General features: G+C 36.2%; 1 protein-coding gene across 5 annotated transcripts in view; it reads left to right on the forward strand.

The window, feature by feature from the left end:
• Positions 1-16,227, forward strand: part of TANK (TRAF family member associated NFKB activator) — a 28,927-nt gene extending 12,700 nt beyond the window's left edge. For all 5 annotated transcript variants that reach the window (XM_086750827.1, XM_086750828.1, XM_086750829.1 and 2 more), the window contains 5 exons: positions 4,266-4,445; positions 5,723-5,799; positions 7,981-8,099; positions 9,734-10,317; positions 14,684-16,227. In XM_086750827.1, the coding sequence (XP_086606953.1) occupies positions 4,266-4,445; positions 5,723-5,799; positions 7,981-8,099; positions 9,734-10,317; positions 14,684-14,851 (1,128 nt within the window). In that variant the 3' untranslated portion in view covers positions 14,852-16,227. The remainder of the gene's footprint in view (positions 1-4,265; positions 4,446-5,722; positions 5,800-7,980; positions 8,100-9,733; positions 10,318-14,683) is intronic.
• Positions 16,228-16,463: the final 236 nt, after the last annotated feature.

Below are 16,463 nucleotides of genomic sequence, written 5' to 3' on the forward strand. Positions count from 1 at the left end.
CCTTTGCAGCAGTACAGTCTGAGGACTGACTGCCTGTGTAGCAGCTCTGCTGGAAAGGAGCTGGGGTCTTGTTAGACAGCAAACTCAACAGGAGCCAGCAGCATGTCCTGGCAGAAAAGAAGGGCAACAGCTTCCTGGGTTGTATTAACAAGAACACAGCTAGCACAGCTGGCTCACCCAGGGAAACAAATATCTCCCTCTATTCAGCATTCATTGGACTGTAGAATACTATATCCAGTTTGGGGATCTCCAGTACAGGAAAGACCTTGATAAACTAGAGTGAGTTCAGCAGAAGCCCCACTAAGATAGCTGGGGACTTGAGTACATACCTGATGAGAAGAAGCTGCAGAAACTGGACTTGCCCAGCCTGGAGAAGAGATGGCTTCAGGGGAAACGAATAGCTATGTAGTACCTGTGTTGAAGTTATCAGGCAAATGGAGCCAGGCTCTTAATGGTGGTACATGGCAAGAGGATGAGACACAAGGGGCAGTTGAAACATGAAAGGTTCGGACTGGGCATAAGGGAAAACTTTTTACCATGAGGACAGCCAGGCATTGGAAAAGATTGCTCAGAGAGCTTGTGCAATCTCCATCCTTGGGGAATTCAAGACCAAACTGAGTAACATGATCAGACATCATAACTGACCCTGGTTTGATTAGGAACTAGGGAACCCTTGAGATCCCTTCCAACTTGATTTATCCTCTGATCCTATAAAGCCTCTCTGAAAGAAAAGATAGAATCATGGAATTCATCTGTTCATAATACAGATGTAACCTCTTTGCTACCTGCTAATACCAGCATGCTTAAAAGATCCATTGTGTGGCCAAGTACTTAACTTAGCAGCCATGACCTGTGTGTCGTACTTATTTGTCATGGCATTAGCCTTATAAACTTCAGTCAGTTTATAAATGTTGCTACATTGTTGCAAACACCCAAAGTCAGTCAGTATTAGAAATTTTAAGATCATCAAGCTATGAAGGGGTCTATTACTGAAAGAACCCAGAAGGTGTAATCATTTCTCCGGTGCTTTTCCTGGTGTGATATCCTGACAGTGCCCAAGAATAATGATTTATATCAGTATGTACTGACAGATCTTCATTGCAACATGTTGCTTGGCTCTTCTCACATTGGTTCCCACTTGGCTTTTCTCATTGCTTGCTTAAATCTTCCTGTAGGAGAAACAGAAGAGAACTATTGTCCGTTACTGCAGTGCTCCCAGTTATCTGAAAGCTTCTGAAAGCCTACATGTTACTTGGAGCTGTAATAGTCCCAAACAGATAAATTTTGTGTGTGCGGATCAATGCTGTATCACAGTGAAAGAGTTATTTTACTGTCCTTAAGATGGAGTTGTTCTTCAAGGCCAAGTGTTGTGTTTGACATAAGCTTTTTCCTAGGTGTTTGGATTTCCAGCAAATCATTTTCAAAGGAAAATACAGAGGAAGCTGCATCACGCTGGCTTTTTAAATGGGAAGTGGAATTTGACCATGGACTCTTTGGGAACCCTATAACCAAACAATGACTCTGTGGTAGCGTGGGGTCTGTGAACCCACACTGTAGAATATCACCGCCTTTCGATTCCTGGAATGGCAAAAAGCAGTTTCCCATACTATAGCTACTGTGAGTTTGTAGTCATTAAAGAACATGGAAAAGGTATATAGTTATAAAATTATGTCCAGCATCTGTCCCTGCTATAACTTTCTTCAAAGTATTTTCAGATCTGTTAAGAATACTTTTATGCATGTCTCCATCTCCTCTTAACATAAATTGTTGGTTTTTTCCCACATCACTAAATATTGTCTTTTCTCATTCATCAGATACTTCCTTAACGTGCATTGAACTTTATGTCCCTCATAGTGCTGTAATTCTTCCTAGTGTTCTTCTTGTACTATTTGAGAAAATGAAATGTAGCTGCTGTAGCATCAGTTATAGATTATGATCTATGGGTTCTTTAGCCTAAAATAATCAGTCTTCTTGTTCAGTTGTATTTTTCAATAACTATATTAAAAAAAAAAATCCTTTCTCCCTTTTTTCTCTTTTGCTCTTTGGTTGGTTGGTTTGTTTCCTTTCATCTGCTTCCCTGGATTCTTATCTACCATGATGTATACAGATTCCACAGCAGAAGAGTATAGGAAATGTTTCATTATCTGTCCTAGGACTATACATATACTCCCCACACAATCTAATAAAAGTGCAAAGCGTGGCAGAAGGGTTAGGATGGAGGAAGCTAGCAAGACCTAAAGCAGAAATACCTTGCCAGCTCAAAGGTTGAAAGAATGAAATATGTAAGATCTGCAGATGATTATGAGAGGGGAGTTTGGCTGGGATAGAAACATACCATTTTTAGACAATGTTTTGAACCCACTAAGCAGAAGAGGCTTAATCTGGATCCCTGAGATACCACCCAAGTCCAGAGTTGCACTGAAGCTCTTACCATAGGTTTACTATTCAAAATCATAACTGAAACTAAATAAAAAACTGAATGCTTTCAAAGCTGCTTTTCTGTGTGGGTTTTTTTTTTTTTTTAATCCAGCTAGTGTAACTTTTGAGGCTAAACTGTTGTGTCAGCTGCATATACACATATCCATGCTTAACCACCTGGTGTCTCTGTAGACGGGCTCTGAACCCTTCCTTTCGTGGCTGTCATTGTCTTGTAGAGTAGCCTCTACTGCCTAATCTCCAAATGCACAACCTCACCCTATTTAGGTCCCATTTGAAAACAGGACAAATGTTCTTGAAAAAGCACTTCTTTCTTTCCTCTTTACCTTGCCCTGCCTGCCTACAGACTATCTCACTGCATTTCACTTACATTACTTCTTGCAGAGTTAACCCTCTGGGCTTGCTTCTCTTGCAGAGACAGACATGGGGCTTCAGGACACTTTTTGTGACACTTTGTACAATTCAAGATCAATGTTTCTCAAGATTTCATAAACTGACAACTATAAGGTTTTCATAGCCACAGTTTTTAACCGTAGGTTATTTCTTGAAAATTATCCAAGGACCATCTTTGTGCATATTAAAACCATTGTTCGTTATATTCTTCTTCATTCCACCAAAAAGCCCACATACATTAAAATTCCATGAATTACCAGATGGATAGTTAAAGTGGGGCCAACCACTGCTTTTTATTTCACAAATCTGTATAGCATTGCAATATTTGCAACATAATCCCAGTTATATGTACAAATTAGAGGACAAGAGCCTGGAGAGCAGCCCCGCAGAAAGAGATCTGGGGGTTTGGGTTGATGGTAAGTTGACTATGAGTCAACAGTGTGCCCTGGCAGCCAAAAAGGCCTAGCGTGTCCTGGGATGGATCAAGCACAGCATAGCTAGCCCGTTGAGGGGGTGATTGTCCCACTCTACACTGCACTGGTGCAGCCCCACTTTGAGTGCTGTGTGCAGTTTTGGACACCTCAGTATAAGGACATCAAACTATTAAGAGTGTGTCCAGAGGAGGGTGACCAAGATGGTGAAAGGCCTCAAGGGTGAGACTTAGGAGGAGTGGCTGAAGTCAGTTGGTTTATTCAACTTGGAGAAGAGAAGGCTGAGGGGTGACCTCATCACAGTCTACACTTCCTTAAGGGGGGCAGTGGAGGCAGAGGTACTTACCTCTCTCTAGTGACCAGTGATAGGACACAAGGAAATGGAATGAAGCTGTGTCAGGGGAAGTTCAGATTGGACATTAGGAAAAGGTTCTTCACTGGAGGGTGGTCAGTCACGGGAACAGGCTCCCCAGGGAAGTGCTTTCAAGAGTTCATACCGTTTAGTTTCAGGTAGTCCTATGAGGGCCAGGGAGTTGGACTCAATGATCCTTGTGGGTCCCCTCTAACTTGAGATATTCTATGATTCTATGATTCTATTCTTGGGTCTGCTTGAAAATTAAGGTAGCTGCAGAATATCACCTTCTTAAAAATTGTTTAAGATTTATTAAATTAATGAAATATTATTTTATATATTGTACATAAAATGTTAATGTAAATTATATAGTAAGTGAACCAAGGGAGTGTCTTTGTTTTTTATAAATACAAATATTACTTTCATAAATTCAGAACATACAGTTGTTTTGAGTAATCGTTTATGATGAGTTACATCTATGTATAGTGGTAGGAAGTCTTTACTGCCAGTTTAAAATTAATAATTAATAAATAAGACTGACCCTTACTTATGTTGCAGAAGCTTAATCTATCTTATTCCAGAGTGCTCAATAGTGATATTCTGCAAGCTTCAATTCTATTAATTGTACTGGTGTTTCTAAAATTATTTTTTAGGAACAGTTAGAAAGTGAAAGCATGAAGTTGAAGCAACTTGAGGACAAAAACAATCAAAAGGAAATGAAGCTTATGTCTATTATTTCCAGCCAAGAAGCTAAAATAAGAACTCTGAAAAGCAAACTGAAAGAATTAAGTGAAGCACAAAAGGGTGTACAGATGCCAACATATAAAAGGGAGGTAAGAAAAGCAACCACGTAGAGATAAAATGAAAAAAAAAATCGTAAATTATTACTTCTTTCAAATATGTTTATACTAATTATTCTAAGAAACTTATTTTAAATTTCGGCATTATATAATTATTAGGAAATTGTTAAGGTATATAAAGCACATAGGAAACACCAAACTATTAAATAAGTATTGGTTGGTTTGTGTGTTAATTATTTTACGTTATGTCATTAAAATTTTAGTATTTGTGAAAACTCCAGATTAGCATTTCTGTGTTATCATTTTCAGTTGGAAGTTTTCACCAAGACGGAATTGATTTTTTTCTCTTTTACGCTACACTATTTTTGTTACAGAATAGCACCCAGAGTGCTCTTCTGTCCTTGTGTGATAGCTAGAATGCAGTCATCAATGTGAATCTAACCATCTAAACATATTTTAGCTAGCTAATTTAAAGTGAATGCAGGTAAGGTTAGGAGCACAGCAACACAAAACTGTTAGACTTGCCAAGCATTGCTTAACTTACTGTGGCAAGCATTTGTAACCCATGTTGCTAAGTATAAGGCAGCTCAAATGTGTCTACAGGAGCTGCAGTTGCACTTAGGTGCAAGGTAAGACAAACCTGTAGGCTATGGGTCTGTATATGTAGCAACGTATCATTGAAATCAGCTGATTTGGCAGACATATGATCAAATTCTGTGTCTGATTTGGAGCACATATGAACTATGCAAGCCATCTGGTAATGTAGATCTAGTGGAACTGCAGCTTAATGACTGGTTATTATAAAAACTCCCTAATGCCTTGCAGATTTAAAACTATGTAATACTAGTCTGAACCACAAGGTGGTAGTCAAAGTTAATAACTTATTTTAAAACATGCTAGAACTCTTAGCATACTAGCTTGTGATGTATTAATTGAAAAAAAAAATTAGTGAATAATTTGATTTTTAAGAGTTAAAAGAGCTGGATACCTCACTAACAACTAACCTCACTAACACAGTACATAATCTTACCTTATACGTGATTGAAACAGAATTACAGTCAAGCAATATTCTTAGAACCAGTTTTCTTTCAAGGGATTATGAGCAGAACAATGCCACACTGAGTTGCTAAGTTAAGTTAAAAATAGGAATTCACACAAACAGTAAAAAACTGCTTTTTTAATTGTGTGAATGTTTTTAGAGCTTCCAGAAGGACTAGGTGAAGGATCCCATGACATTTTTATTCATATCAGGGTGAAGAGCAAAATTAATATGCTAACCTGTGATCAATATTTTCATATTTTACTTCAAGGTAAAAAGTAAGAAAGTTGTTCCAGATAAGCCTGAATTATCTCTAGGGATCTCTGGTATTTCTCCTATGCCTGAAAGGTAAATACATTATTAAAATTGGTTGTAGCTGTCTTTTCTGCTGTTAAATACAACCAACTATTTCCCTCTTTTCTACACAGTACCTTAAAAATGGATGGGGGAGGGAGCAGCAGAGGTCAAAGAGCTGGTATGGAAATTTAATAAAGCCAGCAGCTACCTGGAATCATAACTGGGGCTTTGCAAGTATGTGGGGATAAGTTGGGAGGAAGAAAAATAGCCATTTGGTTCAGCAGGAGGTTAAACTCTGTGGGAAACTGTGGATGTTAATGCTGGGGTTTGGGTAAGCATTAACTCCCTTGCATTAACTCTCTTCAGAACAGGAATGTACAACCATAATGGATTAACTGATGGCAGCACAGCAGAGGAGCCTGCTGTGCTGCCAGGAGGTGGTCTGATAGTCAGCATGAAGAGATAATTCTTGGCCTGATCCATCCTAAATTAGAGAGTTTGAAACCAGGTTTATCTGTAAGCTGAAGCCAGCCAGCCTTTGCTATGACCAAGGGACTAAAAGCAATATATTTCCTAAGCAAGTATTCTCGTATCTGCCATTGTTTTGGGAAAAATATTGACCAAAGTCTTAGGTTTGCATTTTTCACAGGATAGGCAGTGATACCACTTTTAACAATTTTGCTGAGGTCAAGTAGAAGATTCTCTAAGGTGAGGCTAGGAGAGTATTAGGGAAGAGTATCATAAATGCTTGCTGTCTTACACTCTTGCCTAGGCACGTGGCTTTTAGCCACTCTCAGGCATAGGCTAGGTGAACTACATGGGTCTTTAGTCTGACTCACTACTGCTTTATGACAAGAAAAAGAGGAAATAAGACTGTGATGTGATAAAGACTTTTTTGTCTTTACTTTTATATCTAAAAAAAATGAAAAACCTTTATCTGTCTTCTGTCTCCCTCCTCTCAAATAGCTCCCTTATTTTACTGTTTTCTTGGAAAGAGGTATGTGACTGGTAAGATTACTGGTAATCTTACAGTAGTAAGCTTATAGTATCACAAATGTCTAGCAAATTAAGATTGATTCATATAATTGCATGTATATTTTTAAGCTCTGATTAGAAACTTGTGTTGAGTCTTTTTTAATTTCTTATTTATCAAAACACCTTAAAAATGGTCAGAATGTAAGTATCAACAGTAGCAACTTTAACTCCTTTTGTGGATTTTTTTTCAAATTAGATACAAGTAGACATTTGTGTCTTCAAAAACAGAAGCACATCAGAAGTAGGAACACAGCTCATGACATTCCTGACTGCTATATGAATAAGCAATAAAAAGGAAAACAATTCACTGGATTAAAGAAAAATCCCTTTAGAGCTCTTTTGATACAAAGATGCAAAAAAAAGGACGCAAATACAGTTTGCCACCAACTTCACTTTTTCATCTTTTAAGTTCATGTTATAAAATCTATGATTCTGTGTTCAGAAATATAAATTACTCAGCAAGTTCATCAAAATTTCACAATGGAATTTTATGGATGCATCAGTAACTGAATAACATAGTGCCTTTGGGCAAATAAAACTCACAGCAGCACAAAGAGCTATTTTTACCATTTTCAGTACAGATAACTAAATATTGGATGTCTGTATGCTACTCTGGAAAATATATAATTTAAAAATCTCTCAAAATAAAAGGAAAAGTCATGGGATATTGTATAAAACAGAGAAGGAATGAGTTCACAAGCCTCCCTCCAAAAGGTCAGATAGACGGAGAAGGAAGGAGCAGTAACAAATGTTTGTGTGTTCCTTCTCCTGCAAAGTCTGAAGTGCACAGAAAACAATGGAAGACAATTAATGTTCACAGCAGCAGCACCTTATTTCCCCTAGAATGAGATGGAAACAGTACCTCTGTGAAAGATAAGCTGTTCCACAAAATACCTGAGGGAAATGAAAGAAATTTAAAGGCTGGATTTTTGGTAGGAGTTGCTTGCAGGGTCAGGCCCTAAGCTCGAACGTATGTGTGTGTAATAGGACTAAACAGCTCTTTGACAACATTTTCTTTTCCCTTTCTGCTTCCTTTTACTGAGGGGAACAAAAATATGTATACATATGTTGATGAGCAAAATATCCCATAAAAGTAGCTTACACTACTGTTTTTCTCTGGTTTATGGGTGTGACTTGATTAAAGGTCACAACAAGCTGAATTGGTTGACTCTTTAATTTACGATTTTGATCTTCCAGGGAGAATCTGGAGACTATTTTCCAGGACATGAAAGAAGAGTGTCATCGAATATGTATGCTAGCCAGAGAACAAACAGACCAACTTAGTAAATTTAAGAGAAAGCCAGAACCTGAAACTGGTAATATCATACTTAAGCTCTTATTGTGATTCAACTGTTTGAAAGCTTTGCTTTATTTTTGAAAATACTGTAAATTACACATACATAGAAGTACTTCCACTGTTTACCATCTGCCTTTTTCAAGTCTGTTCACATGGTGCTCAGTATTTCACCAAGAAAATGCACTGCCAGTTTTGGCATTCTATGATGAATGCTCCAAATCACATGTTATAAAAGACAGTCATCACATCAATGGCTCTTGTAATTGTTTTGTCCCTTGGAGTGAGAGGCAGGCACTTACTACATGTGATATCCCATCATACTGTGTGAATGACAGCACTTGCTTACTTTTAATTTAGCTGTCAGTTCAAAAGATGTCTGTTATGAGTGTCTCTAGTCCCATATCTGTTAGAGGAAAACTGCTGGACTGAGGAGAGCCAGAGGACTTCTTTTCTAGACTTCCTTGTGCAGACTCTTGAATACTGTTTTGTTATATGGGACAAGAGCTTAATCCAACACTTCCTGAAAACAAAAGAAAGCTTTTGATTGCAACTGGAAGAGGTCCTGAATGTCCAGTTCTGCTAATGCTTACATTAAATATAATGCAAGCTGCTGTGGGTATTCCCTACTAACTTTTCTTAATAGTAGGATCAGACTCTCAAGTGATTTCAAAAAACACCTGCCAGACTTACACAGCTGAAGCAAAAGATGCTGATTTCAGCACTTGCTTCAAGTTTAGGTTATACCATTACTGAAGTTTTGTAACATGAAGTGCTAACGTGTAGATTGTGGCTTCAAATTGCTATGTCTGAACTGTATTGTTATATTCTATATGGTTATAAACTTTATTATTTGACAGTGGGAATTTTGGAGGATGACTGCTTGACAACTTATTTCAGAATTAATTTGTTTTCCTTAAATAAGTGCCTAACTCAATTGTGTGAAAAGCTATACATTATATAGATTTTATCTGCTTGATTTCTGTTACTTCTGTGGCCCACATTACTAAAATATCTCAGCGATGTCAGAAGGCTGCTGTACGGTAAATCTGTACTGAAGTTATTCTGTCACCTGTTTAGGAGTAACCATGTATATTATTACTATTTTTGTTAATAAAGTGCCAAAAGTGAAGGAGGAATTCTCAAAACAAAGGGAAAATATGGTCCCACTTCTGAATAGTTATTCAGTTTAAATATTTACCTAATTTGGAAACCAATAGGAGTCTGGTACCTGAACACTTTCTAAAATCATTCTCATGGCACCTAGCATGTTCTTGGCACCATGTGAAATGGGTTTGGTTCCAGCTTCTATTTCTGCCAGAACACTTCAGTAAATATATGCAAGTATGTGTTAAAGAGTATGGGACAACATAATTTTAAATAAAATGAAAATGTTTATAGCTGCAAATCAAAGAGAAATAGAATTATTAGAACAGAATTATTTCCTTTTTTTTTTTCTGTTCTGATAGCTTTTGTGTCAGGGCTAATGTTTGTGAAAGAGAACTACGCCTCAAACTGATTTCAAAGATAAAAAATAAAGGTTAAAAAGCCAAGAAGGAAGATCAAAAACCTTTCAGGAAAAATAGCCTAACACCACATCTTCAATAACTACACTTCAGTGGACTATTTAATGTTTTCTTCATTCTTTCTTCACAGAAATACAGTTTTCCATGCCAATACAGTGTACTGATAAAACTGATGAACAAGCAGAAGAGCTTTTTAAGCCTCGGGTTATAAAGGATATAAATAGAGGTGCATCATGCATCACATCTATCACACCAAGAGGAGTGGGCCAAGATGAGGACAACAACTCTGTAGAATCACTTTCTAAATTTAATGTCAAGTTTCCACCTACAGACAATGACTCTGCTTTCTTGCAGAGCACTCAGGAAAAACCAACAGTTCCTTGTACTGGTATAGCTGAAAACATGCTTCAGGATCATCATTTTAACCTGGAGCACAGAGACCGTGCTGTTAACCTCAGTAAATTGGAACCTAACTCATTTGAAGCTCATGGAGTTGATCTCATGACCTCAGCTTTACAAAGCTTAACTACTGTTGACAAAACAAACCCCCCAAATCATGCAAACATGCCCATAGAAAATACCAGTGACAAAACATGTTTAAAAACAACAGACACTGGTTTCACATTTGTACCTAAGCACACAAACCAGGGTGTACCTGAAGTAATTTTTTCTTCTTTAGAAGCTGCTGGGACAATCATCAGAGGTCCTTATCAGGTATCTTTCTATAAATACTGTACATTTTAAAAAATTCTAATGATTCATACAACTGCTTTGCAAAGATCTTTGAGACAGGATTAATATATTCTATGAGGTATCTCTTCAGTCTTTTTTTAAAACAAATATCTCTTCTGAGTTCTTCTTCCTGATACCAAAGTATGTGTACAAGGCACTTTCCAGTGAAAGGGCAGGAATTTTAAGCAGATGTAAAAACTGGATATGTTTGCACAAATTTCAGTTTATTTAGATATTAATTGCTTGTATATCTGTTTCAAAGCTGTCATTAATCCTAAGTTGCCCCCTAGATTGCTTTCTTTCTACCCTTGATCTCAGTGAACAGGGCACATAATTGTTTTAATTGTTTTTAAAGTACAGCAGAGAATATGACAAATGGAATAATTAAAAAGCTGAACAGATCAACACTGTGGGAAAATAATGTACTTTTTATCTCAATGTGAGGTATAAACAGCATTCTATTCCTTCCCTCTAAGAAAACTTTAAATTTTTTCTTCATAGTCTCAACAGTCAAGGAGGAAAGCTTATTTATTTTTTCAAATGAAGGAAAGTTCACTAAAATACTTTATTTTAGGTTTTTGTAAGTACTTTGGGCTTCAATTTCAGTTATAGCTACTTGAAGTCCATGGGAGCTTCTGAAAGCAAGGCCCTGTTGCTGTAATGCAAAAAAAAAAAAATTTCAGCAGATTCTGACAATTGTGTCTCTGAATACTTTGCTTCTTTTGTGTAAGATCCTATCTCAACTGAAATTGCTGGCAAAATTATTATGGAGCTTTATAGACTGATTTTTTTAATGTTTCTGTGGCTTTTCTCACACCTTCTGAGAGGACAGCTTTTCATATATTTAGGAATTCTGTGAGGGTGGATTTGGCGTATTTTTACTATTTACATTGATGTGGTTTTGTGTTCTTTGCTAATGACAAGGTACATGCAGCAGAAAAGCTTTACCTCTCAATTTGACGACTGCATGATAAGCAAAACTAGCATTTGGAAAGCAGTTGTAGGACATGATAGCTTTGATGTTTTCTTCTCCTAAAACGTACCCAGTCTAGTTTAATTTTCTATTGCAAATCAGTTTTGAATGAAAAGTTTAAAGCATGGAAAGTTTATTGTTCTTCATCGTTGTATTTTAAACTATAAGCCTGATTTTTCAAAACGTATTTTAAATATCTATTTGTAATGTAGGAGATCTCAATTCTATACCAAGTTACTAATCACAGGTTTTATTGTGCTTTATTTTTCATTGGATGAGTTAAAGTTGTGACTGAGTTAAACAAATTAAACCATTTATTTTATCACTGGTAAAATTCCTGTGGAGCTGTGAAGCATTCACTCCATTGCTTGTTACTGTCCTCATTTTCTGTGTTCCCTCTCCAGCTTGTTCCTTTACTAGCTAGTCTGTGTATTCATTTTTCAATAGATGGCACCCTGCATTGTATATTGCAGCAAATGAAACAGCTGGTATGTGATTATAAATTGATAGGGGAGTATCCAGCTTAAAAACTAGAGAGGAATTGTAGTTGAATAGCGATAAGCCTTTGGTTTGATCATTGCTATTTCTGCAAAATAGGGAAATTAATTTGGAGCCATAATTTAAAATGTAAATTACCGACTTTGTGGAGAAAATGTAATAATGCCAACACTTGGAGAAAAGAAGGCAATGGTGAACCCTTTCAGTATTTTTAAACCATATCTACAATTGCACTGTAGAACATACAGGACATTGATTAAAATGTTATATCTTATCCAGAAGCTTGTTTGAAACAAGCCAATATTACTTTAGAATCCATTAAATATAAATCTGTGTATATCAGTATATTTAAACATCCATCACTTTTATTCAGCTGCCTTCAAAAGAGGTTTTTAAGTATTTTTCCCAGTGAATTAGACTCGGCTTTGGAGTTTTTTTTTCTGACTGTTAATTGTGCTAAAGATTTGATGCACAGATAATATATATGTAGATTAAAATACTGATTTATTTTTTTTTTTTAGGTTACTTGCATACATGCCCTTTTGACTGCATTAACCTTAGCAAAAGTTATGCATAAACTTGTTTTTAGTATTTTTACCACCTTTCTTAGGGGTAGTTATACTGCTTACGGCTTCCATCATCCCTGCTACTGGTGAAGCTCTAATAGGGAGGAATTATATACCTGACTTTTTTTCCTAGTGTAGATAAAACTTTCAAGTATTTACTACATATGTTAACTTATAAAATGGAAAACCCCATAAATGCAATAGATTTGGCAACAGTAAGTTCTTGGAACTGCTCTCAGTTGCTGTAATAAATTTAGCTCTTTCCTTCTATGTGGATACTAAATGTGAAAACTCAGTACTGTTTTCTTAGGATGTAACTTTTAAAAAAAACATGTGACTGAAAAGAGCAGCAGATTAAAATAAACATGGATATTAGTGGACCTAGGATTTTACAGACTACATTTAACTGAGACTTCCATATAGATGCATGTGTTTATCGGTATCCACAGTTTGAGGGGATTGTTTCCACCAAAAATATTTCTAAGAATATTCATTATTTTAAAAGCAAATTGATAGTCTATTGATCTTAATCTGAATATTAATGGTTTTTTTTAATGGAACATCTGCTTAAGTGTATCCCTATGCTGAAGAGCATATTAAGCACACGCTTTGCACTCAAAGAAGGAAAATGGAAGCTAAGTGCCTGCCTCAGTGGGCTGCTGGATGAGTACCTCCCCTTGTTGTGCTTCCAGTATTAGGAATCTTACTATGTCCTTTGTGAGATTTTTACAATACTATTTAATTTTTTTTTAATGGTGCTTTATATCATAAGATACTAGAAACAAGTAATTCTAAACACATTTCTGTAAGGATGTTTAAGTGTGTCAGTGTCTAGATAGATTTAATATGCAATTTACACCAGCAACATACAATAAGTAGATTCTTTGAGCTGAAAAAGTGGTGTGATTGCACTTAATTATTAATTAGTCAATTTAATTATATGGATTGCTGACCATAATGAAAGACAATAAAACTACTATTACTGTCTGATAAGCTAAACACTGTTTAAATAGGAAATGGAAGTTTAGCTGGTTTAAAAGCAAGGTTTAACCACTATGAAAGCCAGGTTAGTTGTACAGTGAGTTACCGTGGGAGGAACAAACAATAGATACTAACTATTTGGCATGATGAAATCTGAATAAAAGATGAAAATTAAAACTCTTGGGTAAGTATTGATGGCAAGGAATTTAAAACTTCTAAGGAAACTACTTTCTAAAGTATTGCTTGCCTTTCCCTGTGTGAGTGAAGCAAGAGAGAAGAAAACTGAGCCAAATAAAATGTAGGGTGCTCTCCTCTTCTAGGTTCCATCCCACATAGAGCTCATTCCAGCTTGCTGATATTCTGTCTACTGTGCAATCGCAGCATTATGCATTTAGTTTTCAATTTAAAACGTAATCGTCCTGGCTGTATAACGTAATTATGTATTTTATCTTGTGTTGCTCATACTAAAGTAATTAAACTTATTTTTTAACTTTACTTTGAAAACTGATAGAATACTTTTGAGTCCTAGCTGGTATGATGCTAAATAATTAGGGTACACTCTGACTTAAAGTATGTGTCAGGCTGAAGTCCCTTGAACTCCAGTGTTAGGTAAACAGACTCGCTGGCTTTAAACTAACTAGCTCAGGGACTAAGAGCAATACAGTTGCTGAACCAAATTTAGCATAGTTTACAGAATTGGATGAATGCATGGATACGTATTCAGATGGACCCATTGAGTTTGATGCTGTCATAGCAGAAGGAATCCCAAAACAGATTATTTGAGACACATTTACACTAAAAGGCAATCAGAGCAAGTAAGTCACTTGAGCCATATGACGTTGCTCTAGTCACTTTATAAGTAAATTTAAAACTAGTTATGTGTCAGTAAGAATAGAAACAAAATATTACTCATTTTAACTCTATACAAGAATAAATTAATTTTAAAGTAAAAATGTGTTTTCTCATTTCTGTTGAATGGCTACTATGTACTATGGCTTCTACAGTAAAATACTGAAATGCAAAGTTACAGAAAACCCTTAATATTTATCAGACTGATATCACAGACTTTTGCTCATAGCAGTATTTATCACTAATAGATACCAAGGCATTCTACGTGTTTGCAAGGATAGTATGTTTATAGAACTTTTAAAAATAAAAGTTCTATCTTGCTATTCTTAAATTAGAACTCTCTGGTTAATGTCTCTGGCCAGACATTAGTGAAGGACACCTAGTTTAAAGAGGCAGGGTTTTTTTTAAATATAAATATAAACACAGCATAATGTAAACAACATTGTAAACCACAGCAATAATAATTTTCTGTTTCTTTTAGCTCGTTTGGCAGCCTCAAGACAATGATTTGCTGGCACAAGCTTATACAGACTCTGAACTGAATCAGTGTGGAATATGTGAGTTCTGTCGAGAAGTTTTCCCACCATCTATAACATCTAAGGAAGATTTTCTTCGGCATCTGAATTCCCACTTTAAAGTACAGTCTTAATGTATGAGAATTCAATGGATCACTGGGTTTGCATACATTTGATTTTTTGTTATTCAATAGACATGCTAAGAATTTAAGGATTAAGACTTCTTGTAACAAGAAATTATGACTGAAATTGTTTGTCAGATAAGCACATTTTTAATTGTCCTTTGACAAGGTAAAATGAAACTGTAAGTCACTCAGTACTGTAATTCACATTATTTCTTGTTATGCATCCATATTACCTCTGAGAGTGATGTTAAACACCTTTTATTTTCCTTTTTTTTTTTTCCAATTAATCGTTGCCTGAATAGACCCAAAGTCATGATTATATTTATGAGTGTAGACTTGCAGGATTAACACCCTAATCTGGCTGGGGACATTGGTGTAATGCTAGGATTTTTTTCTCAATATCCAGTGATGTGATTATGTTCTCCTTGAAGTAAACAGGAAGAGAAGTAGGCTCTAATTTTTCATTTATATTTTAAAACTTCAAAATTTAATTTATAATAGTGAACTTCTTAATTCAGTTTCTTGTAAAATCATAATGGTAACTGAATGCCAGGTGTGCCAAAATTAGGATAGGCTTGTTCACTAGTAACGTAAATGAATGGTTGACTTTCCCAGATGAACTGTTTACTAGAGAGAGTAATCAAACACAGCACATAAATTACCCTTTTGCCAAAATGTAACAGTAGCACTTTTATGGATATCTGTTACATTATATAAAAAAAAAAAAATTACTTTGTTCATGTACCTTTCTAGCATTAATAGTTAGTAAAAATACTTTAATGGGAAAAGATTATGTTGGTATGAAGGATAGAGTGAGAAAAGGTTAAACTTTCCCTAAAACTAAGAATACCAAAGATTATTTACCTTTCCTTCTGGTCTGCTGTGAAGGATTGCTCAAGTCTGTTACAGCTTAGAAGGGAAAGGGGAAAACCTCATCACCCAAATCTCAGTGACTTAAGTTTTAACCTGAATACGCTTAATGTAATGGAATTTAAATTTGTGTTTAGTTGAAACATTGCATTCTAATAAAGTTTGCACATTTTCTGGATGTATTGGGATCACATTTAATGGGGGGGGGTTCAACTAAGTAATTTAAATTAAATTATAAAGGGCGACTTGGAGCTTTTTGCATTTTAACTGAGTACAGGTTTTAGTCCTGATATTTGATAATTAGCATTAATATTTTCATAGCGGCAAAGTATAACGGTTTCTCTTTTTAAAGATTTGTTTGCAGGTGACCGATTTTTGGAAGAATTAACACCCGCATAATTTTTAGAAGCTGATTTTTCATTAATAATTTTCTCTATTTTAAACGTCTCCTGTTTGTGACTGGCTGTCAACAGAGTGTACCGTAATAAACAGCAGTGTGCAGTGCATGCCTGCTGTATGACCTGGAGAAAAAGTTTGTTACTATTATCAGCTCTAAACCCCCGCCGGTGCCCGGTGCTGGGGAGGGTACGTTCGTGTGAAGAACCTCCCCAGCAAGCGCGGCTCGGGGGGGGGGGGGTCCCGGCAGAGATAGAAGCTCCAGGATTGGGAGGGGAGAGGAGGATTCACACATCTCCAGCCAGCCCGACACAAAACCGACTTGTCCTCTTAACCGTGAAATTCGAGCTCAGAA

This window comes from Chlamydotis macqueenii, chromosome 6, assembly GCF_036417535.1.
Source record: "Chlamydotis macqueenii isolate bChlMac1 chromosome 6, bChlMac1.mat, whole genome shotgun sequence".
Taxonomy (NCBI): domain Eukaryota; kingdom Metazoa; phylum Chordata; class Aves; order Otidiformes; family Otididae; genus Chlamydotis; species Chlamydotis macqueenii.